The sequence below is a fragment of the Enhydra lutris genome, unplaced genomic scaffold (genome assembly GCF_002288905.1).
Source record: "Enhydra lutris kenyoni isolate GAN:26980312 unplaced genomic scaffold, ASM228890v2 scaffoldscaffold51, whole genome shotgun sequence".
In the NCBI taxonomy this organism is placed as follows: domain Eukaryota; kingdom Metazoa; phylum Chordata; class Mammalia; order Carnivora; family Mustelidae; genus Enhydra; species Enhydra lutris.
The window spans coordinates 5,170,108-5,195,356 of NW_019154135.1; the positions used below are offsets into that span (position 1 = coordinate 5,170,108).

The following is a 25,249-nucleotide window of genomic DNA, read 5'->3' on the forward strand; positions in this document are numbered from 1 at the left end:
ATACTAGAGAAATGGGGGCCATGTTACCATGAGCCTTATCTTTGTATAGTAAAATCTGTATTTCTATGTCAACATCCCGATTGTTTTATATGTTAATATGGTGGCAGGAATCCCTAATAGAAATACTCTGGGGGGCGGGTGGGGTGGTGGGAAGGAACACTGTGGCCCTTTCAAAAGGTAGTGGTCAAAGACAAACTATTATCTTGATCCCATATATTGTTCTTAGCTCCTAACTGGAGTTGACCTTCTTTTCATAGTCTTCTTTAGGCGGTGGTAGTTCAGCAAGGTTTTCATCAGGAAATTCAGCCGTAGTATCTGGGGCTGTGGTCACTCAGTCTGCACCCCATGAAGGCAGTCAGCCTCACAGATCACTCTGTATTCTCAGGGATGACTTCAGACATTCAGATTGCACCAAGCCCGGATGATGCAAGCACCTGTCCATATTACGTTTCTGCCCGCATATGCTTTTGATTCAATAACATTATCTCCTATTTTCATGGCTAGCCTTGAGGACTAGCACCTGTTTTTCTAGGAGGTTACTTTAAGCAATCACTATCCGCCCAGCTTCTGTAATAATCCGTGCCCTGTGGTTACATCACCCCGGGATTTCAGTTTCTGCAACACAACTGTCCAGGAGCAACCTTCACACTCTTTGGAGCTTCTCTGCCATGGTTTGGACCCTGAGTGGTGCATATTTTAAAGTCATCAGATGAGTACGTGTGATGAAGGCTAGAAAGTGTCTGGGACTCGTGTTAGGTGATATGTATTTCCATGACTCCTTCCTCTACCTCCCAGTCATGATTTACGCCCTTTATTACCCTTGACCCCTTGGTGTCTCCACTCAGCACCCTGTATGTGTCATAGTCATGTAAGTGACTATCCCTTTAAACTTCAGGCATAAGTTTTCAAGGAGCCCACCTCTACACACTGGCCCTCCGGCTCAGGGTCTGGTACATCTTACAAGTTCAATAATGCTTGTTGAATTACTGATGAGCTGGGATCTGAGCCACTTTGTGAAAAAGAAAAAAATGGTGGGTGCTAGGTAGTGGAGGTGGCAAGGTGGTTCAGCAGAGTTGAAGGACATCCACACTCAGCAGTAGGAGGGCAGATGGTAACTTGGGACCGATTGCGGTAGAGCCAGGCAGGAGCAGGGGAGAATACAGACCTAGAAAGCACCGACATCTTAATGAGAAGTGAGGTGTAAGGAGCATTCTATTCACAGCCGGTCTCCCTCTCCCTTGGGCTGTCCTTTCTGTCACAAGTGGGCAGAGTGCACTCTCGGTAGGAAGAGGAGGGGGAGCGAAAACAGAGAAGCCCAGGACGCAAGACGGAGCGACAGGTTCCTCTACAGCCACCTCCCTCCGAAACAAGCTTCACCACGCGAAGACTTGGCTTCTGTTCAAAACCTCCCTGGGTCTGTTCGAGCGTGACAGGACGGTCTCTATCGAGGGAGGAGACACCTGACAGCTCCTCTCCCACCCGCCTGGCCCCGCAAGCCCTATCCCCGCTGCCGGCGGGCGCATCCAGGCGTTGCGCACCCGGGCGCCCAGCAGCAGCGTTACCCGCCGGGGCTGGGATCGCGGTACCCGCGGGCGCGTGCCCAAGCGGGCGTGCCGGGAGCGCGCGCGAGCCGGGGGGCGGAGCGTCGGGCGGAGACCAGCCAGGGCGGCGCTGCACGTCTCGGCTTCGCAAGCGCCAGCCGCCCAGCGCCCCCAACTCCGGCTGGCCCGGGGTCCGAACCCCCGCCCCGCCCCCCGCCCTCTCGCCCGGCCCACGGGGGACGTGCCGCTGCCGACTCGCGCCTGCCACCTGATAGCAGGGCACACCCGGAGAGGACGCGGAGCCATGAGCCGCCTGCCCCGGAGGGTGGCGGCGCTGCTGCTTGGGCTGCTCGTGGAGGTAGGGGCCGAGGCCGGGCCGCGCTTCCCCGGGCGCCTCTCAGACGCGCTAGCGGAGCGCGAACAATGCCGGGGGCTGAGCGGGGTGCAGTGCCGGGACGCCCCCGAAAGACCGTCCGGGAGAACCCGAGAGGTCGAGCGGCGGAGAGCCACAGGCTCGCGGACCTGCATAAGTCCGGCTGCTGAATGTGTGGGGAACCTGGTGACACGGTCCCATCCGGCCCCCCCCCCCCCGCCCCGGGCTCCCCCCTGGCCTCCCCTCCCGTTCCCCACCCAGGACCGCCTACGCTTCCCCACACCCCTTCTCCCGCGCTCCGGGCTGGCTTTTTTCTCTCGCTCGTCGCGGCGGTCTGGAGGACTCAGGAGTGACCTTTATGCGTTGTACCCCAAGTTCCCTCGAGGAGGGCGGGAAGGAGGGGGTTCCGCGCGGCGGCGGGAGGGGGCGGTGGTCCCGGGAGCGGCGCAGGCGCAGAGTCCAGGCCGCGTGCGGTTCAAGGTTGGAGTGGGCTGGAGGGCGGAGGTGCGAACGCGCGGACTCGTAGTTGTGGGAAAATGTCACGGAATACCAGGGAAGTAGCCGCGAAGAGCGGGAGGAAGCATTGCTGCGTGTGAAAATGAAGCGCACGGTCTTCAGTTTGGAGAGAAAAATTCCGCGGAGAGTTTGGGTGTTGGGCGTGATTTTCTGGAAGCCTAGAGAGGGAACTTGTTGAAGCCACTGGCAGTGGCAGCGCCCGGTGAAAAAGCTCCTGCCGTCGCTCCAACCCATCCCGCCCTGCCCCGGGGCTGGGAAGTTGCGCCCCCTGATGGGGGGGGCTCCCCCTTTTTTCTAAAGCGGGTTTTTAAAAATGTGAGCTAGTAGGGTCCTGGGGTGTGGAGTCTGAATTAGGGTTTGTCCAATTCCCTGCTCATCTTCGTTACTTTGAAGGAAATTTGCATTAAATTAATGAAATCAGAGTGAATGGGTGATGAATATTTACACTCCTTTCTGTGTTTTCTATTTTAGAGGCCTGTAAAACTTTAATAGTTGGGTATCTGTGCTGGAAATGACTTGGTTTTCTTAGTTGATTAAAAGATGATTATTAGGAAATATTGGATGGGAACGTCTTCTTAGCACTCGAAAGTAAGGTTGATGTTTCGAAAAGCTTCTTGCTCCAGGCAGACTTTTTGTTTTTTTTTCCTTAAGATTATTTATTTATTTGAGAGAGAGAGAGAGAGAGAGCAAGTGCCCTAGCAGGGGTAGGGGCAAAGGGAGAGGGAGAAGCCGACGTCCCTTTGAGCAGGGAGCCCTATGGGGGAGCTAAAACTGAGCTGAATGAAGGCTGGTGGTTAACTGACGGAGCCACCCAGGTGCCCACGTTTTTGTTCTGTGGTTTCTTATTTAGTATTTTTGTGTGGTGCACTTGGCATTCTTTGCATTTGTTGAGAATCTTAAAACCTTAGGTATCAATCTCTGTGACTCACCAAACAGAACAAGGGGGAAGTGAATCTGAAAGGGCTGTTTCCCTAAACACCAATGAATCTGTACTTAATGCATGCAGTGCCCGCCTCCCAGCCACCTTTTCAAATCAGCTTTTGATAAAATTATCTAGCGTTCCATTTTCCTGCCTCTCCCTGGTCTTTAGTGTGTGTGGTGCTGTGTCCTGTTATGTAGCTGAGACTGCTTCAGGGACCCAGTGCTTTCCAAAGAACCTTCCTTTCTAAAGGAATTTCTCATCTTAATAGAGTGTTCAAATCATGTCTGAAAGGTTGAAATGATATGAAAGGCAGAACTGTGACAACAGTGAAAACGAAATGACTAAGCTGATGTTCTCAAAGTCAAATATCTAGGTGATCGGTAATTTCTGCTTTCAGTACGATGGTGTGGTATAGCCCACTTTCATGAGATGATTATGCTAAATACCTGATTTGTCTCTGGGGGAGAGGTGTCTCTCTGAGGAAGTAAGATTTTTTTTTAAATAGTTCGTCACATGGAATTTTATGCATGAGATAGGTACTGAGATGTTTTCATCTTAAATTGGTTGCTCTGAATTTCATCTAAAATTGGCTGTTGTCAGAGCCAACCTTTGATGCTCGAAGTCCTGAATCACATACGTAAGTGTGCAGTCACATTTGCCAGATATGTGAGGAGGTAAAGAGTTCTCTGCACGTTAAGCACATAAAACCACCTACTGATGGAAATATTTGGGGACTTCTGACCGCCAACGGCAACCCAGGAGAGTTGCCTCTGTTTCTTTGTTCTGCTTGAACGGGTTTAACTGTAGTTGATTATATGCTGCTGGGGAAAAAGGGCATCCTCCTAGCAGTGGTCATTCCATTCCAGCCCTGCAGCACTCTGTTCCTAGCCAGCACCACCCAGGACCAGGCAGGGAGGTTTTATTTATGTCAGCAAGAAGTCCTTGAGTAGGGAGGGCAACTGGAAACTGTTTTGAAAAGGGCTCCCCCTCCCCCCATCCCTTTATAGAAATTCACCTACCCGTTAGACATAAAGGCTGCATGTTTGTTTTTTACTTATCACACATTTATAGAGTGCTTATCCTGTTTCAGGTACTGGTCTAAGTAATCACTTTACAAGTATTAACTGATTACAAATATTAACTTAGCAATGACTTCTTTCGCCATTTTATTTCAAAGGGAAGATGTTATAAAGAACTTGTCCACAGTCTCAGCTGCTGTGAAATGTGAGGGACTTGAGATAGAAACCCAGGCAGCTGGCCTCCGCCTCCCCGTGCTGCGCTACTGGTTCTCCCACTGCTGGACACCACAGAGACGTGGAAAGAATTTGCACATAGGGTGTCCTGAAGCCAGGGGTGGGCTTGGAGAGATCTGTGTTCCATGAAGCAGGTGAACCAGCAAAATATGCTCTAGAGTTCAGTAACACTTCCTTAGGGGACCCATGTAATCTAGCGTCCAAGCTGTGACACTTGGGAGAATGAAGTCAGGAGCTCTTAGTAACTGGGCCCGCTCAGCAGACATCAATCCACAGGACTGTCTCAGGAAATTTGGTTGTGTGCTCACCCTAAAGCCTAGAGAGGGCTTTAAAGTAGGAACAGGTTGTTGAGAGCACCACCTCTTCCCCAGGGAGGCTTCTTAGGAGCTCATTAGTGAAGTGACCTTTCCTTTCAGGTATCTCAGAGTTTCCTATGAATTGCAGGAAAAGCAGATGAGGGCTCTCATTTCATCTCCCTAACCCCCTCCTCCCCCCACTGTCACTCTGCCAGCTGCTTAGGTCCCAGGCACCCAGGTCATGAATGTGGTCACAGAATCAGGGAACCCCAAAGCCTTTTTGGGTAATAAAATTCCAAAGTTCTCTGCTTCTCTTCTGCTCACTGGCTCCTGTGAGGCCCCGAGGACAGTGCCTCCAGAAAGACTGAAAATGCTAGACTGTCTCCTGGTAGCCCCAGGAAAGTCATTCCCAGCGGCCTTCATGGAGCTGCAGTGGCACCTTAGAAACCAGAGGAAAAAAAAAAGTTTCAAGTCTGATTGTGCTTTAGTTGAACCTGGGGAGTAAGTAGGCTCTAGCGGTATGGGCCTCTCAGGGGCTTTTTATCAGAGTGCCTCATTTTCTAGATATAGTTATTGCAGTCACTTTCTGGAGGTCAGGTTGTTGACACTTTTATAATATACTTAGTCGTGTTTGTTCCAAGGTCTCCGAAATGAGCCTAGAAACATGCAGTGTACTATTTAATACAACGCTGCCCAGGGCAAGTGCTGGGTGTTCTGTGGATCTGTTCACTGGGGGAATGAACTCTGCTGGGTTACTCTACTGGAGGGACTGGCATCAAGATCTTTCTGTTTCTCCCCTGGCACCCCAAACTGGAAGCCTTTAAGGGAAGCTGCTCCTTGTGTTTCAAAGTCGTTGCCACGGAAGAACAACCCCTTCTTAGGCTAAAAAAAAAAGGAGAGGTCTTCTCCTAGAGAGAGAGGGTTGAAAAGTGAACATTGTCTTTTGAAACTAAGGAAAATAAGAGGATTACTGAGTGTTTCTCTAACGTCCTATGTATTTTGATGCCTGGGAGGCTCGAGATTAGAACCAAGTCGTGTTTAAGGTTTTTTTGTTTGTTCCTTGCCACATGTTTCTTGTGCCCTGGAATGCCCAGCAGTTGTGGTAGCCCTTGGGTCCCAATTCTCTGACATTAACCTTTTCAGCCCTCCCACTTTGTAGAGCTTTTGGAATCTGAGCAACGTGCAATTTGAATGAAAAAGAAGACTGTGGGGAGTTTGTTTCCTCTAGAGGCCCACGGGAGGCGGGTGCTGATGGATGAGAGCTGGCCCTGATAAGTGAACCCAGTGGCAAGCACTTGCTCTGAAGTAGGGAAAGCCTGGCTCCAGGTATGTGAGGAAGGCCAGACTTGGGGCTCTAACTGGCCCTTGCTCTTTTGTGCACAGCTATAAAGGCCAGCTGGGGGGAAGTGAGTCCAGAAGTACATGGATTAGGCTAGTGGTCACCTGATTATCTAGCCGTAGGATGACAGCTCATTTTCCTAGAACTCGTTTTTGTCATCTCTTCCTGATGAGGCCTCTCCCATGTCACCCTCATTGACACCCTGTATAAGTCCCAGCCCAAGTCCCCTCCCAGCCTCCCTGCTCAGACCAATTCCTTCCCTTCTCTGTATCTGTTACCTCTAAAATATGATGGGATTTACATTACAGGGGCAAAAGTTTGCTCCATTTTGTTAACCGAAATATCCCCAGCTCCTAGAACAGGACCTGCCACAGAACAGGACTCCGTAAATATTTGAATGAGTAAACAGATTAGTGGGTAATGATCATGGGTGAAGGAGCTGAGTGGATCTACAGTAGGAGAGGGGAAGGTCATTGTTTAGCTGCGAGCACCTGTATTCGGATTTAGCTCTAATCTGTTTGAACACCTGCAGTGATGGAAACTTAAAATCTCTCAAAACAATGCATCTGTTTTTTTGGACAATCTTAGTAGTTTAAGTTTTCTGTTATATTGAGGAGAAATGACTGTGTTGTTTTTACCTGGCTCTAGTTCTACATTCTTGGGCCTTGTAGAAGAAATAGAATCACAGTGTCAACCCCTCAGTGTTTGAACACAGCTATTATAGTCCCCACTGTGTTCTTCTCAAGGTTCATTCCCTTCTGTCATTTCTCCAAGGACGTGGTTTTGAATCCTCTCACCATCCTCACAGCTGCCCTTTTGAAAACTCTGTCACTCTGTCAGACTCAAGAAATTCTCACTGATTGGTCCTAGAAAAAGTCAAAACTAATCCGCTTAAAACAAGGGCCAAAATTTTGTGGTTAATAGTGGGAGAAAAAGCAAAGCCCAAGTTATAAAAATGAGTTAATTTTATCTAAGTATTTTTGTAATTATGAATCCATTTTGGGGGTGGGAGAGAGATTAATTTTTCTGACAAAAATCTATGATGAATAATAGGATAGTCTTCACTCGACATTGGAAATTAGAGGCATGATCATAAAGTTTTTTGTCTTTTTTTCCCTCAGAATTATATATTCTAGTAATCAACCCTTCCCTCCAATTCCCACCTCTAGCTTCTCCTGATCTTTTTTATTCATATCCTTCTCCTTTGGTCATTATTAGTGATTTAGCTGCCACATTCTTTTGTCCCTTCCATAGGCTTCATGAGCTACTGCATCTTTGTGAGATCTACAAGGTCATTTTGCTGTCCGTTCCTGTGGTATCTGTTGTACTCTCCTGTGATCCTGTCGTCAAAGATGTCGCATACTAAAGTGGGCTGGGTTGTTGGTGTACTGCTTTAGAAGGAGAGAGTTCAGTAGTGAGTATATTTTGTCATGAAGCCTTTGGCTTGCCTCTTATCTCTTCCCCACTGTGACTTACTTGAACAATAAGGACACACTGTTCTATAGGTGTGACTGACTGGCTCTATCACAGCCCTAGTGTGGACCTTGTCATATGCAGATAAGATAAGCCAAGAGATTCACATTGACTTTTCAGTGACACTTCAATCTTTTTAATATGGGCTCCTGGTCACCCACAAATCCTCACAACAGTTGTGGAGATGTTTATTATAATTTATTATAATTTTAAAAACTGAAATTGAGGACTGTATATTTATTCTAATTATATTTCACATTACATTCTTCATGTCATCTTGTTAAACTTGTCAGCATCTGCTTGGATGTCTCAGTCCATTTGGCCTGCTCTAACAAAATACCACCTACTGGTATAAACAAAGAAATTTATTTCTTATGGCTCCAGAGGCTGAGGAGTCCAAGATCAAGGCTCCAGCATGGCTGAATCCTAGTGAGGGTCCTCTTCCTGACTCGTAGTGAAGCACCTTCTAGCTGGGTCCTCAGTTGGTGGAAAGGGCAAGGGGTCTCTGTGGGATCCCTTTTAGAGGAGCACGAATCCCATTCACGAGGGCCTTGTGAGGTAAACACCTCCCAGGGGCTCTAGACCACCACATCAGGCATCAGGGTTTCAACATACGGATTTTGAGGGGACGTGAACATTCAGACCATAACAGATGATGACACGACCATGTGTTGTAGAATCTCAACTCTTTGTGTATGGGCTGGTAGTCTTTGAGTAAATTACTCAAGCTCTCATCGACTCAGTTGATTCACCTATAGAAAGACAAGTGCCTTAGTGTTGAGGGAGGCCATGGGAAAATCCCCCACTTGAGACAACTCTGTGTAGGCTGGATCAGCAGATTGTGAACATTGTCTCTAGGCAGGCCCCAGGCATCTTTATTTTTTAACAGATGCACAGTGCTTCTGATGATGAGACGACAGTCTGCAGTCAGCCCAGCCAGACTAAACTGTTTGCTACGGGTCCCCAAAGGCACCACATGATGTCTCGTTGTTTCCCTTCCCTCTTACTTTTCCATTTGAACTCCCACCATAGTTGAAGATGATCAGGTGATGTCTAGGAAGACCATGCTAATTGTCCCCTCGGGTATGAGGTAAGTGCCAGAGCTGGGCAAGCCACTTTCAGGACCTCCTCGCTGAGGTATTTTAATTGCCCGTTTGTGATCTGTGAACCTGTTAGACCTTGAGCTCTTAGGGGACCTTGGTTCCAAAAGGTTTAGCAGATGTGGGAAGAGGGGGTGTGGAATGAGATCAGGAGCCTGGATGTAGAGGTTTACCTCAGGAAAGAGAATGTGGTTTGAGTCGGGAAATGAGGAGGTGAGCAAGGGGAAAGGTGTAGAAATATTTTAGGTTTAGTGGGACAACTGGGTGAGATATCTTGTTGTTGTTGTTAAAGTAATCCAAGAAGGCGAGTTGGAAAGGATCTGAACTTTAAGTAATGGCAAAGGTCTGAGAGAGGTGTTGTGGGAAGGGCCACTTAGATGGTGTATACCTGTTCGTTGCAGAACATTGCTGGCTGAGATTTAAATGAACATTTCTAATAGTCCTATGGATACAGCCAAGTGTCCTGACTTGCCTCTGAATGGCAAGGGAGCTGAGGAATGAGAAGGTAGCTACTAGAGTTGGGATTGGTGCTGGGACCATGGTAGTATGTCAGGAGCATGAGAATTCTTGGAGGTTATTGTTAAAATGGCTAATTTAGGGTCAGTCTGGAAGGTATAAAATTAGAAGGGGGTTCATGGATTGGAAGATGAAGAAAATTGGAGGGTATGGGGCAGATCCCCATAAATTGAGCCATTGGGAAAAGAGAGTGAGGATATTGTGCTAAGGAAAAAGAACTTGCTATGAGGTTTGTATTAGTTTTCTGTTATTGCTGTAACATATTAGCTCAAACTCAATGGCTGAAAACAACACAAACTTACTATCTTGAGGTTCTGGAGATCAGAAGTCTTACATTGGATTCACTAAAATTAGAGCATCAGCAGGACTGCTGGGCTGTATTCCTACTGGAGGCTCTACTGCAGACTCTGTTTCCTTGCCTTTTCAGTTTCTAAAGTTTGCCTCCGTTCCATGACTGCTGGTCCCTTCTTTCATCTTCAAAGAATAGTATGTTCAAATTTCTCTCACTTCTGCCTCCTTGTGTCCCTTATAAAGGCTCTTGTGAATAGAATAGATGGTACCTACCCAAATTAGCCAGGATAATCTCTCCATCTCAAGATCCTCAACTTAATCACATCTGCAAAGTCTTTTGGCCATGTAAGGTGACATACAGGTTTCAGACATTAGTTGGTGGACATCTTTGAAGGGAAGAAGAGGCATTATTTTGCCTAATACAAGGTTGAAAAAACTACTGCTTAACATAAATATTGTGGCTAAGTCACTGTTAGTGAAGTTTTTTTACAGTCCATTAACACATTGCATACAAGGTTATTCTGTGGGAAACTAACCTGTGCAGTCCAAAGCCCTGCTGAGATAGATGGTCAGTGGAGTGAGTGAGTGAGTGTGTGCCACAACTCGCTGTGCTGGGTTGAAGTGAAGATTTATTAGTAAGTCTGTTTCACGCTTTGAGTTCTTGGTAGGAGGAGTGAAAATATGTGGTACTCAGCCCTGTGGAAGTTGATGTTTATTTCCAATTTTCCTGAGTTGCACAGGAGGACAAATCACAGATAGAGAAAAGGTTTCTGTCATCATGGAATTGAGACCACAGGTTACCTGATGCACTTGATGCTTTTTCCACTTCCTTGCAGGAAAGGAACTGGTCTTCAAAATTAAGACTCCTGGGCACGCTGGTCCCCTGAGTTGGGTGTTTGGGGCTATCACTGTGGTGGCTTCTCAGGCTGCCTCATAATCATCTCTGTGGGGAATGGCTGCCCTTGGAGACTGCCTTCTGGACAGGAGTCATACTACTCCTGTGAGACTAAAGGGGTTGGCAAGGAGTCTGGGAAGATGGCAGAGTAGGAGGATCCTAAGTTCACCTCATACAACAGATACACCTAGTAATAGCCACACTGGTGTAACTAACCCAGAAAATGAACCGAAGACTGGAAGAACAGACACCCCACAATAAATCTTAGAGAAGCCACATTGAGAAATGGTAGGAAGGGCAGGGTCCTGGTCAGTCAGGATCCAAACTATCCAGTGAGATGAACCATAAATTGGAGGAGTACCATGGAGCCTGGAGCATGGAAGGAACAGGAACACACCCCACACCAGGTACCCCAGACACAGGGGACCTGCACTGGGAAGATGACTCCCCATAACATTTGACTTTGAAAGCAGAGGGGCTTAACTTTATGAGTTTTTATAGTCAGTGAGACTTTTCTCTAAGATTAAAAGAGTTGGCAGAAGCCATTTCTCACAACCGCCCCCTGCCTGGGCTAAATACCCAGACACCTGCAAGGATCAGCTTGAACACTCTCCATATAGCTTGTTAACACCATGGGTACTACCTTGTGCTCTCCTTTGAATTTGCCCCTTCCAACCCACCCTACCTGACAGAAGTCCCATCAAAGCAGCTCGTCAGATCTCCTCCTTCAAGCAGTACCAGTAAGCAGCTGCATAGGCCTTGCTAATACTACATGCCCTGCCCCCATGTTCTCCTATGGACTTGTCGCATCCAACTAGCCCCACTTGGCAGAAGTCCCTCCAAAGCAGCTCCATGTCTCATCCTGCAAGAAGACCAGCATGCATCTTACTAACACCATGTGGCCTGCACCCCCACATTCTCCTGCAGACTTCCCTGTCCAACCAGCCCCACTAGGCAGGAGTCTATCTAAAGCAGCTCCAGAGGCTTCTCATTCTTTAGTCAGCCCCAGCAGTGGCCAACAGCACTCCAAAGTGACTCCTCTCAGGGGAGTCATAAGGCCAGTGCTTTTAAGATCAAGAGGAGAAGATAACCATACACAACAGTCCCACTGCAGCCCCAGCAGTAGGCTGGGGTCACACATTCAGTCTGACTGCCAGTCCCACCCACCAACAAAAACTTCACAGGGAGCAGCACAAAGAGAGAGCGCTGTAGTCACTGCAACCCCAAGAGATGGACTGGGGAAGACACCTGGTCTAACTGCAGGCCCTGCCCACCAGTGAAAGCCTTTCAGGGGAACAACTCAGGGAGAGCACACTGCAGTTAGATGTGACTGCAGCCCTGGCAAATGGGCCGAGGACAGGCATCTGGTCTGACAGAACTACAAGCCCACTGTGGCCCCAGACTGACCCCTTAATGATGCAGTGACCAGATACCATCCACAATAGGTAGAGAGCCATTGTAACTAGGTGAACTGAAGGCAAACATGGCTCAACCACAGGAGTAAGGTGCATGCAGCACATGCAGGGGATACTCCTTGAAGTGCCAGGTTCTGGTGAAGCGGAAACATTGCACTATCGAGCACTATAGGACCTATTCTCTGTAAGGCCAGTACTTTTAAGATCAAGAGACATAAATGACTTTCCTAATACATTGAAACAAACACAGAGGGTTAGACAAAAGAAGGAGAGGAATATGACCCAAATGAAAGAACAGGACCAAATCACAAGAGAACTAAATAAAATGGAGATAAAGCAATATTCCTGATAGAAATTTCATCTCTGATTTTTTTTTTAATGTTTTCTACTTCTATTTTTAAAGAACCAATTAGAGATGAAGAACTGAGTAACTGAAATTAAAAACACACTAGAGAGAGTAAATCATAGACCAGAGGAAGCAGAAGAACAGACAGCAAGTTGGAAGACAGAGTAGTGGAAAGCAATCTAGTTGAACAACAAAAAGAAAAAAAAAGGATAATAAAGAATGAGACTAGGTTAAGGGAACTCAGCAACATCATCAAGCTTAATAATATTCACATTATAGCAATCCCAGAAAGAGAAGGGAGAAATTGGGGGAGAAAATTTATTTGAGGAAATAATAGCTGAAAACTTCCCTAATCTAGAAAAGGAAACAGACATCCAGATTCAGGAGGCACAGAGAGCCCTCAACAAAATCAACCCAAGGAGGTCCACACCAAGACATTGTAATTAAAACGGCAAAAAGTAGTGATAAAGAATTTTAAAAGCACCAAGAAAAAGGAAGACAGCTGCATACAAGGGAAACCTTCTAAAGCTATTAGCTGGTTTTTCAGCAGAAGCTTTGCAAGCCTGAAGCAAGTGGCATGCTATATTCAAAGTGCTGAAAGGAAAAAAACCTGTAACCTAGAACATTCTGTCTAGCAAAACTATCATTCAGAATAGAAGAGATAGAATTTACCAGACAAACAAAAACTAAAAGAGTTCATTACCACTAAACCAGCCTTATAAGAAATGTTAAAAGGAATGCTTTAAGTGGACAGGAAAGGCCATAATCAGGAGTAAGAAAATTGCAGAAGGAAAAAAATTTCACAGGTACATAAAAACATAAAAAAAGGAGCAGATTGATCACTTGTAAAACCAGTGCGGAGGTTAGGACACAAAAGCAATAGAATCAATTAGAACTACAAAAATCAGTCAAGGACTCGCAAAATAAAAGTATGTGAAGTATGACATACATAAAATGTGGGTGGGGGCAAAGATTTAATGCTTTTAGAATGGGTTCAAACTTAATTGACCACCATCAATCTAATATAAATTGCTGTATGTACAGGATGTTAAATATCACCCTAACAGTAACCACAAATCAAAAACCTATAATAGATATACAAAAAAAATAAAGAGAAAGGAATCCAGGCAAATCACTAAAGAAAGCTATCAAACCCAAGAGGAAGAGAGCAAGCAAAGAAAGGAATTATAGAAGAACTACAAAAACAACCACAAAACAAGTAATAAACTGGCAATAAGTATATACCTATCAATAATTACTTTGAATGTAAATAGACTAAATTCTCCAGTCAAAAGGCATAGGATTCTGAATTCTTAATTTAAGAATTAATAAGATTGATAAACCACTGGCCAGACTTACCCAAAAGAAAAGAGAAAGGACCCAAATTAATGAAATCATGAATGGAAGGGGAGAGATCATGACTAACACCAAAGAAATAGAAACAATTATTAGAAATTATTATCAGCAACTGTATGCCAACAAATTAAGCAAGAAGAAGTGGGTGCCTTCCTGGAAACTTACCAACTACCAAGACTGACAGAGGAAGAAGTAGATAATCTGAATAGACCAAATACCATAATGAAATTGAAGCAGTCATCAAAAACCTCCCAAAAAATGAAAGTCCAGGGCCAGATGGCTTCCCACGGGAATTTTACTAAACATTTAAAGAAGAAATAATACCTATTCTTCTGAAGTTGTTTCAAAAAATAGAAACAGAAGGAAAACTTCCAAAACAGCTCTATGAGGCCAGCATTACCCTGATCCCCAAACCAGGCATAGACCCCATCAAAAAGGAGAATTACAAACCAATATCCCTGGTGAATATAGATGCCAAGATTCTCAACAAGATCCCAGCTAATAGGATCCAACAGCATTAAAAGGATTATCCATCACGACCAGGTGGGATTCATTCCTCTGTTGAATTTTTTAAGGTACTTTTGGGAAACATCTTGCATGTGAGTATTTTTTAGACTCTCTATTATTTCATTTTTCCAACCTCTCTATTTATAAAAGATGCTGATGATGCCCAAAAAACAAATAGCCTAGTTAAGAAATGGGGGGCAGAATATGAATAGACATTTTTCCAAAGAAGACACGCAGATAGCTAACAGACACATGAAAAGATGCTACTATCACTCATCCTCAGGGAAGTACAGATCAAAACTACAATGAGATATCACCTCATACATGTCAGAATTGCTAAATTAACAACACAGGAGAGAACAGACGTTGGTGTGGATGTGGAGAAAGGGGAACCTCTTACACTGTTAGTGGGAATCCAAACTGGTACAGCCATTCTGGAAAACAGTATGGAGGTTCCTCAAAAAGTTAAAAATAGAGCTACCCTATGACCCAGCAGTTGCACTACTAGGTTTTATCTAGAGGGTACAAAAATCTGATTTGAAGGGCACATACTCCCCAATGATTATAGCAGCATACCCTGAGTTATGGAAAGAGCCCAAATGTCCATCGACTGAAAAGAAGATGTGTGTGTGTGTGTGTGTGTGCGCGCGCGCGCGCACACACACACACACACACACTGGCATATTACTTAGTTACAAAAAAATAGAATCTTGCCATTTGCAAAGACATGGATGGAGCTAGAGTGTATTATGCTAAGTTAAATAGGTCAGTCAGAGAAAGAAAAATACCATATGATTTCACTCATGTGGAATTTAAGAAATGAAACAGATGAACATAGGGGGAAAAGAGAAAGAGGCAAATCATGAAATAGACTCTACTCTTGAGAACAAATGATGGGTTGCTGGAGGGGAGGTGGATGGGGGGATGGGTTAAATGGGTTATAAGCATTAAGGAGGGCACTTTTGATGAGGACTGAGTATTATATGTAAGTGATAAATCATTAAATTCTACCATTGAAACTGATATTACACTATATATTAACTAACTGGAATTTAAATAAAAACTTGGAACTACTGAAAAAAAAAAAAAAAAGATGGTGATGGTGTGATAGCTAGCAGTAACTTAATAGTTGGCTTACTACATGCCAAACACTGGTTTTTAAAATTTGGATAATTTCAGATTTTCCTTTACTCTCTTTTTTTTTCCCCAGCTTTCCTGAGGTATACTTGCCAAATGTTTTACATATTTAAGGTGTAAAATGTGATGTTTTGATGTAGGTATACATTATAAAAAGATTACCACAATCAAGCTAATTAACACATCCATCACCTCATATAATTATCTTTTGTGTATATGTTGTGGGAACACTTAAGATAAACTCTCTCAGCAAATTTCAAGTCTACAACACAGTTTTATTAACTAGTTACCACGCTGCACATTAGCTGTCCAGACCTTATGAATCGTGCATAACTGAATTTTTGTACCCTTTGAACAACATTTCCCCATTTTCCTCTTCTCCCAATCCTTGACAACTATTATTCTATTCTCTGCTTTTGTGAGTTTGACTTTTTTTGATTCCACATATAATTGAAATAATGTAGTATTTGTTTTTATGTGTCTGGTTTGTTTCACTTAATGTAACGTCCTCCAGGTTCATTCATATTGTGAAAATGGCTGAATTTTTTTTCTTTCTTTCTTTTTTTTTTTTTTTTTAATTTATTTATTTGACAGAGATCGCAAGTAGGCAGAGAGAGAAGGAAGCAGGCTCCCTGCGGAGCAGAGAGCCCGATGCGGGACTCGATCCCAGGATGCTGGGATCATGACCTGAGCCGAAGGCAGAGGCTTTAACCCACTGAGCCACCCAGGTGCCCCATTTTTTTTCTTTTTAAAGGATGAATAATATTATATTTTTTTATAAATAAAAGCTTTTTTAAAAAATCCATTCACCCATTGACACTTAGGTTGTTTCCTTAGCTGTTGTGAGTAATGCAGTGAACACGAGAGTTCAGATATCTCTTCAAGATAGTGAGTTTATTTCTTTTGGGTGTATACCCAGAAGTGAGGTTGCTGGATGATGTGGTAGTTCTATTTTTAATTTTTGAGGCACCTCCATGTGTTATCCATAACAGGTGTGCCAATTTATATTATCATGAACGGTGTACAACAGTTCCCTTTTCTTCACATCCTCGCCAACAGTTGTTATCTCATGTTTTTGATAGATAGTAGCCATCCTAATAGGTATGAGGTGATATCTCATTGTGATTTTGATATCCTGTCCTGAATGGTGACATTGAGGATTTTTTTTTTTGAGGATTTTTTCATGTACCTGTTGGTCCTTAGTATATCTTCTTTGGAAAAATGTCAATTCAGATACTTTGCCCATTTTTTAATTGGGTAATTTGTTTCTTTTGTTATTGAATTACATGAGTTCCTTTATATTTTACATATTAACCCCTTATTAGATAATATGGTTTGCAGATATTTTTTCCATTCCATAGATTGCCTTTTCATTTTATTGATTGTTCCCTTTGCTGTGTAAAAGTTTTTAAAGTAAGATAATGTCCCACTTGTTTCTTTTTGCTTTTGTCACCTGTGCTCTTGGTGCCTTTCATATTAAAAAAATAATTGCCAAGACCAATATTTTCTTCTAGGAATTTTGTGGTTTCAGATCTTACATTTAAATCTAACTTTGGGGCACCTGACTGGCTCATTCGGTTAAGTTTCTGCCTTTGGCAGGGTCCTGGGATTGAGCCCCACATTGCGCTCCCTGCTCTGTGGGGAGCCTGCTTCTCCCTTTCCCTCTACCTGCTGCCATGCCTACTTGTATTCTCTCTCTCTCTCTCTATGTGTCAAATAAATAAATATGTAAAATCTTTAAAAAAATAAATCTAACCTTGAAATGATTTTTATCTGGTTGAATTTGTTGAGACTTGTTTTGTGAAATAACATGAATCTATTTTGCAGGATGTTCCATTTGCACTTGAGAAGAATGTCTGTTATTCTCCTCTTGATGGGCAGTACCGTATATGCCTCTTATAAAGACTGGAGTCTCTGAGTATTATATTATATTGTTATCTATTTTCTTCTTCAGATCTGTCAGTGTTAGCTTTATATATTTACATACTTTGATGTTGAGTGCATGTGTATTTATAGCTCTAATAGCTTCATGGTGAATATTATCTTTATATGAATGGTCTTCTTTCTCTCTTTTGACAGTTTATGATTTAAAGTATCTTTTGTCTGATATAAGTATAGCCACCCATGCTCTCTTTTGGTTACCATTTTTATGGAATGTCTTTTTCCATCCCTTTACTTTGAGCATGTGTGTGCCTTCAAAGCTTAAGTGAGTCTCTTGTATGCAGCATATAGTTGGGTTATTTTTTTTTTCCCCAAAATCTATTCAGGCACTCTCTATTTTTTGATAGGAGAATTTAATCCATTTACATTTAAAGTTGTTATTGATAGGTAAGAACTTTTTCTTGTTGTTTGGTTCATCATTTCCTGACTTTATTGTAGTTTTTGTTCCTTTCCTCCTTTCTGTGGTCTTCCTTTGTGATTTGATGATTTTTGGGGGTGTGTTCTGAATCATTCTGAATCACTTCTCTTAATTTTTTGTGTATCTAGTATAGGATTTTGCACTGTGGTTGTCAGGAGGCTCACATGAAACACCTTAAAGTCTAAGCCATAAATGTACCTGTAGTTGCTACAAAAACTACACTTCTGCTCCCTGCCCAAACACATTTTGTGTTATTGATGTCACACTTCTTTTTATGTTGTTTGGCTATTACTGCACTATTGTAACTATAGTTATTTTTAATATTTTTGTGTTTAACTTTTTACACTAGTTAAAAATTACTAGCGTTATGGTATTGGAGTATTCTAAGTTTGATTATATATGCACCTTTACTAGTAAGTTTTATGTTTTGTGTGTTTTTTGGTTACAAATTAGTATTCTTTCATTTCAATTTGAAGAGCTTCATTTAGCATTTCTTGCAAGTTAAGTCTAGTGGTGGTAATCTCCCTTAGCTTTTGTTTGTCTGAGAAAGTCTTTATCTCACCTTCATTTCTGGAGGACAGCTTTGCTGGGTATGTTATTTTTAACTGGCAGTTTTTTTTCTTCAGCACTTTGAATTATCATCCCACTCTCTCCGGGCTTGCACAATTTCTGCTGAGAAACTTGCATATAGCCTTATAGGAGTTCCTTTATATGTGACAGTTTTTTTTCTCTTGCTGCCTTAAAAATTGTCTCCTTATCTTTGGCTTTTGATCATTTAATTATAATATGTCTTGGTGTAATCTTTGGGTTGATCCTATCTGGGAACTTTTGTGCTTGAAGAACCTGAGAAAATCTGGGAAATTTTCAGCCATTTTTTCCTTTAAACAAACCCTCTTCTCTTTTTGTTTGTCCTATTTTCCTTCTCAGATCATTATAATGCACATATTGATTCACTTGTCCTTGTCCTATAAATCCTATAGGTTTTTTCAGTCTTTATCACTTTTTTCTTCTCTGACTGAATTATTTCAAATGACCTGTCTTTGAGTTCACAGATTCTTTCTTCTGCTTGATAGAGTAGTGTTGGGGTCTCTATTGTATTTCTTTTTTCATTCATTGTATTCTTCAGTTGGAGAATTTCTATTTGTTTTCCTTTTTGTTAAAATTTTCATTTTGTTCATGCATTTTTTCCCCTGATTTTGTTGAGCTGCTTTTATTTTCTTGGGCCTCACTGAGCTTCCTTAAGATGATTATTTTGAATTCTTTGTCATGAAATTTATATATATCCATTTCTGATGTGTTGGTTCCTAGGGCTTTATTAATTTCCTGTTGTGTTGTTGGTTTGACTGATTCTTCATGCTCCATGTAACCTTGAGCTGATGTCTGTGTATTTGAAGCAATAAACACTTCTTCCTGTCTTTACAGCTGGTTTTACCAGGTAAAGGCCTTCTCCTGCTGTGTCCCTGGATTGATGGGACTGCCCTCAGGATTGCAGTTGAGCAGGGCAACCTCTCTGTTACTGGGTCTGTAGTTGGGTCCAACACTGGCAAACCAGGGGGCGTGGGTGGGTATGGATTCTGCCTCTATCCCGGGTAGACAGGACTGACTCTGAGACTGTAGTTGGTAGGTCTAGAGGCCGGTCGTAGGGCCATCTTCAGGTCTGCAGCTGGTGAGCCTCACCAGGGAGGTTGTGGATGGCTGTGGCTCCATCTATATCCTGAGTATATTTGTACCAGGTTTCTGGGGGGCAGCACTGCCTTCTGGACCAGGGTAGAACAGGGTTAGAGTAGGGTCTTAGGGTTCTTCAGGATCTACAGTTGGGACTGAGGTTGGCAGACCTGCCCTTGGGGGCCCATACAGGCATGTCTCCTCCAGTTCCCTGAGTGTATGGCATTGCTTGCAGACCGCATAGTCCTGGAACTGAGTCACAGGGCTGCTGCAGATTCCACAGCTAGGAGTGAGGTCGGCGGACCTGCTGCCAGGGGAAAAGATGGCTGTTTCTGGGTGCCTGGGCCAGCAGGAGTGACTCTAGACCTCCTTCTAGTGGGGCTTGGGGTCAGGTCACAGGACCACTTCAGGTCAGTCAGGTCTGTGGTTGGTAGGTGTGATAAAAGGACCATGGGCGGATGTGGCTCCACTGGGGTCCTTTGGTAGCTGTAGCTGGTTTCAGGACCATGGTCAGGCTGGGTTGGAACCAAGTCCATAGGGACAAGGCTGCTTTCAGTCTGTAGCTGGGATCACTGCCAGTGAGCATACCATTGGGACACAGGCCTGCCTTCTCCAAGTGACGCTTCTTGGTCTTAGGCTTCATTGGGTTTTGCAGCTTCCTACTTGGAATTCCCACAAAGAGACTTGCTGCCAGGTGGTTGTTTGTGCTGGGAAATGTGAGCTGGGCCCTGCTGGTCTACCATCTTGCTGACGTCCTCCAAGCACTGTTTTAAGTACTTGACATTCCATCTCGACAACCTACAAGTTCAGTGCTTTGTTATGCCCATTTTTCAAAGGAGCCAGATGAAACACAAGAGATTAAGAAGCTTGGCCAAGATTTTCTAGCTAAAGCCAGTCTTCTTCCCCCATCAGTTTGATGTCAGAGTCTTTGTTCTGAAATAATGTGTTTCACCTCTGCCTTACGTTTTTAAGTTTATATCATGATAGAATTTTCTTCATGCAGGTTCATTGTGGCCTGGCCTGGAAAAGGTTCTTGGTGGATGGCTCATGTTTTGGGCTTTTGGGTTGTTAGAGACTGAAATTCAGTCTTGTTTTCCTAAGTGATGTGTCTTTCTTATAAATAGGAACCGGAAATCTACAAGGTGGTAATTTTGTAGATTTCATGGTATTCAAAAGCAGATAAGAAGCTTAAGAACTGAAAGGTGGCTGAAAAAGCAGCATGCCCCCTTGGGTTGTCCTCGTGGCCTTTGAGACCTGTGCAAATGATCATCTTTCCCTGGGTTGCAGTCGGGGGTGCCGCCTGTTCACCTGATGCTCTGTGCCATGATGGGGGCTCAGAAGGGGCTTGGCAGACTGTGTGGCAGCTCACGACTCCAGACACAGCCTGTGGAGGTGCTTGGTGAATGCAGTGGTGCTTGGCGAATGCGTTCCGCTTCACAAGTGTGCATGCTTGGTCCCTGCAGGCAAACGAGAGGCTCCTGGAACACAAATCTATTGTCTCTTTGCCATGTACAAATTACGAGGAAGGAAAAATCCACCAGGAAATTAGAACACATAGAATAGAAAACAAAGAGTCAGTTTTAGTTTTGGTTCATGAACTATTATCAGTATTTTAAAATGTATATTTATTTGCTCTATTTTATTTTCATTAATAAGACCTCATTGGAAGAATTCTTGTGTGAGTATTCTTTATTTCCTGAGAATTATACTTCTTGAAAGGTCTTTGTAACAAATTATGTGAATGGAGTTTGCTTTTCTTTTTAAAACTTTCCATAAGGAATTATATTCTTAGCCAAGGCTAAGAACAGCTGCTCACATGAAAATAATTCACCACTGCTACTATAATTAATAATGAGGTGAAGAGCATGGAGACTAGGAGAAGCCTGTACCTAAAGAGCTTTTGGTCCTTTGAAACGTAGAAAAAGGGCCATCTGGATCCACCTGTTAGAGCTGGACCTTACGTGGCGGGAGTGCTGTGCCGGCCATTGTTCTGGTTGTACACCTTACCCGTGTTCCCGCAGTAACCCTGTGAGTCTCGTCACTCCACTTTGCAGATGCATAAGCCAAAGACAGAAAGCTAAGTGATTCATGAGAGATCATGCGTGCAGTAAAAGGAGGTAGTAGGAGTTGCTTTTTCCGGTTTTTATGTGCGAGGACACTGAGGCACTAAAGGTCAGTGACCGTCACAATGTCTATGCAGTACTAGCCTTCAAGGGCTGGGCTTGGGGCTGGGGAGAAGGGAGGGAGCTGCGAACTGATGGCTGGGACGTGGAGCCATCATGGCAGCTGAGCGTGTCAACACAGCCCCCTACTTTCCCTGTCCCCTCCTGCCTTCTCTTCCCCGCTCCCATGTTTTGCAGCTTTCCTTCTTTTTTCTTTTCTAGTACTTCTCCAAAATCTGCAGACAGATGGATAGTTTTTTAAGAGACTTTTAAAACGCATATTTCTCCATGGAACTTCAGTTTCAGATGGATTTGTCTTTTGGCTTAGAAGTGTGTCTTAATGTCATGGTTTAACTTGGAAGCAGCATCTCTTTAGGAAGATAACCTTGCACCTGCTTTTCTCTTTTCTGGCACAGAGCAGGGCGGCTCCTCCTCGATAGGTCTCTCTTTTCCATTATCTTCCCAGACCACTCCTTTGTACTTTGGATGTTGGTGTCTCTTGGATTGGGTTGAGGCCTTTCTACTCTCCTCATTCTCTGGATAGTCCTGGGGAATCTTCATCCACGACTAGATCTTCAGTGATCGTATTTATGCTGATGTCTCCAAAGTCTGTGTCTCTCACCCAGGAATTCCCTGCTGGCCTCTAGCCTCTGTTGGTCCAGTAGAAGTCTCTGCCAAGGTAGCCAAGGTCTCTCTGATCCTGTGTCTGAAACAGCTCATCCTTTCCCCAGATTCTATCTCAGTGGCGATACCTCTCACCTAGGCCGCTACTCCCGAAACCTAGGGCCATTCCAGCCCCACCTCATTGCATCCTCTGCCCTACTGATTCTTTGTCCTTTCAGTTTCTAGAATACTCCTCTCCCAGGCCTCTGTTTTCTCTCTACCTGCCTCATTCCAGGCTATTCTGCCTTATAATCTCCTCCTTCTACCTGTGTGATCTTTTGAAACTTTAATGCAACCTGTCACTTCCCCCCGCTGAAAACATTAATGGACTTAAAATTCCCATCAGTCTTAATTCATGGTGCCCTGCAGTGCCCTGGTAGTTCCTTAGATGGTATGTGGTTGAGCTGGCCTGGCCCCCGCCTTCGGGACTCCCTGCTCTTGCCCTAACCAGGTGCTGTGTCCAGTAGTGAGGTAGTAGGCATTCATGATTGTATATGTTGTATCTTCTGAGAATTAGCTGATCACTTTACAGCTTTGGAGCCTCTCTTACCAGCAGTAAATAGGTAAGGACGAGTACCTTTGTGTGCGTAGGTCTCTCTGCCTCTCCTCTTTACCGTCGATCACATTTCTGGATAAGCTTGTGCATTTTGGAAATGGCAAAAGATGGGAGGGAAAGAGACCCAAGATTATAAATTATTTATAAATTACTCACAGGGTGAGTAGCAGCCAGGGTAGCCAAGGTGCATCTGTACGGTGCCTGTCACAGTATAGTCTTTCTGAATGGCGTTCCCCAACTGGTACAGGTCCAGCCTCTGATGCTAAACAGGACAGACCCGGGAATAGCCCTGCTGTGGGGCTCCAGGGTCTGGATGGAAACGATGCCTGGCTGCTGGGCCCAGGAAGAATGTGAATGAAGGTATGGGCGCGCAGGTACACGTGTCCGCAGGACCGTGAGTGTGTGGAGTCAGGGGTGGGAGAGTGGAGAACAGGGGACTAGAGACTGATGTAGGATTGAGGGAAGTAATCTACTTCTGTCCCTACTTTGTTTCATTGGTTTCTTTAAGGGAGATATTTAAACCAAAACCAAAGTTGTTAGGCCTAGATCTATAATCTAAATATTATTTGTTTTGTAGTAGTTGAAATGGAGCTTACAGCCAACCTAGGAACCCTGTCTTAGGGTCTGTATCCTAGGTAAATGTTCCGTGTATCCCTGGCTAGTGTTTTACGTTCCTCACTCTGGAAGCAGGCCCCTTACAGAGATCTGTATTTGTGAAAATTCCATCAGCACACCCTGACTGCTCCTCCCAGGTGGTGCAAAAGGAGAAATGAAAATACATCCCCATGTAGTTCTGCAAAGTGGTTGAACTAATTGTTAGGAATTACACTTAAAATGGTCCCTCAGACCCCACCTTTTTGAAAAAACAGGTTCTTGAATCCAACATTTAAAAATAGGCAGCCTAGCAGATGAACTGCAAACCCTTTCTAAGAGTGGCTCTTGGTAGGGGACACAAATATTAGGAATGAGGTTCTGAGATATAATTGACTTCTATGTCTATACTGTTGCTCCCTGAATGCTTCCAAGTTCACTTTATTTTAGGAAGATTGGCAGTTGTGATTATGCTGTCAAGCATTTGTCATTTTGCTATGGCAACAGCATTAAGACCCAGACAAAATGCTGCACCCTGACTTGGGTTAGAATAGTGCAAGGCACAGATCTTGGTTGCGTGTCTTCTAAAGTGTGTGAGCCGCGGCTAAAATCTGCAGCGAGCAGTGTGAATAATTTCTCCTTTGGGCTCAAGGGGAGAGTCTAGGAAATCCTGTGTCTTGTCTCCATGGTGTTCTGTCACCTTTCTGGATTTGGCAGAGTTGAGTGGCTCAGGCACTGGGAGGTCTCCTGGGAGAATAGGGCCCCCTTGGCTGCATTCTTGCTTTCTTCAGTGAGTGAATATCCTGTGTCATTGATCTGGTAGATTAGACACCTGCTTTAGGAGGGATGTTGGTCTACATGACCTGCGATCTCCCTCTTTTGGGTGGAATGTGGTAGGAAGAGGGCAACTTTGGAGCCAGACAGATCTGTTTTAAACTGATTCCAGCATTTTCTTTTTGGGCATGTCACAGCTTTCCTGGACTTCATTTGTAACACTGCGGAGGGAAATCATGCTTGTGTCGCAGAGTATATGAGCTTAGAGATCCTGTGTAAGTGGAGAGGTCTGCCAAGTAATAGATCTCCAATAAATGGTGGTTGCTCTCTTTAATATGTGTGGGTTTTTTTTTTTTTGGATAGGGACAGCCATTTAATTTCAGATGGTGATGAGAAAATCTTTGCTAACCCCATCCCCAGAGTCAGTGTGGAGAGAACAGCTTTTTAAATCACTTTAAGCTGCTTGGAAGCGGACATCAGCTAACTTGTATTCCTTCTCTTACTTGTGTTTCTAAGTCCAAAAGGTGCTTATATTGGTCCATCTTATCTAGCTCTTTAAAGGACTGCCTTCCCCATAGAGTGCGTACTAAGAACCAGCAGAGGGCAAAGACCTTGACAATAATGGGTCCCACTACTTCCTTTCTTCCCATCTCACTGGTCCCTAACCTGTCTCCTCACACTGTCCCTCCACCTCTCCACCTCCTGCTCTGTGCGAAGAGAAACACCCTCTTTCTCTGCCTAGCTGACTCCCCCACCGCTCAGTGTTTCCCTTAGGAGAATGGAGTAAGACCTTCTTTGTCTCTCTCTTTTGTGCATTTAGACATCCACTTGGATGGGAAAATGGACGTTTGCGATACGCCTTGAGGAGTGCTCAGAATCTGAGTTGGCACTAAATAGTAGGAAATTTTCACCCACACAGGTCGTCAGAAGGATGTGCTTACTGTAAACACTGATTTCTAAAGTTTCATATCCTAATGGTCTAGGGCATTACTTGATGTAACGAAAACTTACATCGACTCTAGAAGTGGTTAGACTACAGCAAGCATGGGGCTGGTTGTTCTATCCTGCAGACTCCTGCTGATCTGGATGGTAGCCACAGCTACCGTTCACCAAGGAGTGCCTTGCTGAAAAGAAGGAACGCGGCTCTGATTGAGGAGTGAAGTCGGCTCTGGGGGAGGAGAAGGGCATGTGCGGTTTCCGTTA

The 25,249-nt window shown here is 44.2% G+C and overlaps 1 protein-coding gene across 1 annotated transcript in view; it reads left to right on the top strand.

The window, feature by feature from the left end:
- Positions 1–1,654: 1,654 nt before the first annotated feature.
- LOC111157078 (vesicular, overexpressed in cancer, prosurvival protein 1) overlaps positions 1,655–25,249 on the top strand; it is a 113,459-nt gene continuing 89,864 nt past the window's right edge. The window contains exon 1 of the mRNA XM_022518303.1: positions 1,655–1,899. Within this exon, the coding sequence (XP_022374011.1) occupies positions 1,846–1,899 (54 nt within the window). The 5' untranslated portion in view covers positions 1,655–1,845. The remainder of the gene's footprint in view (positions 1,900–25,249) is intronic.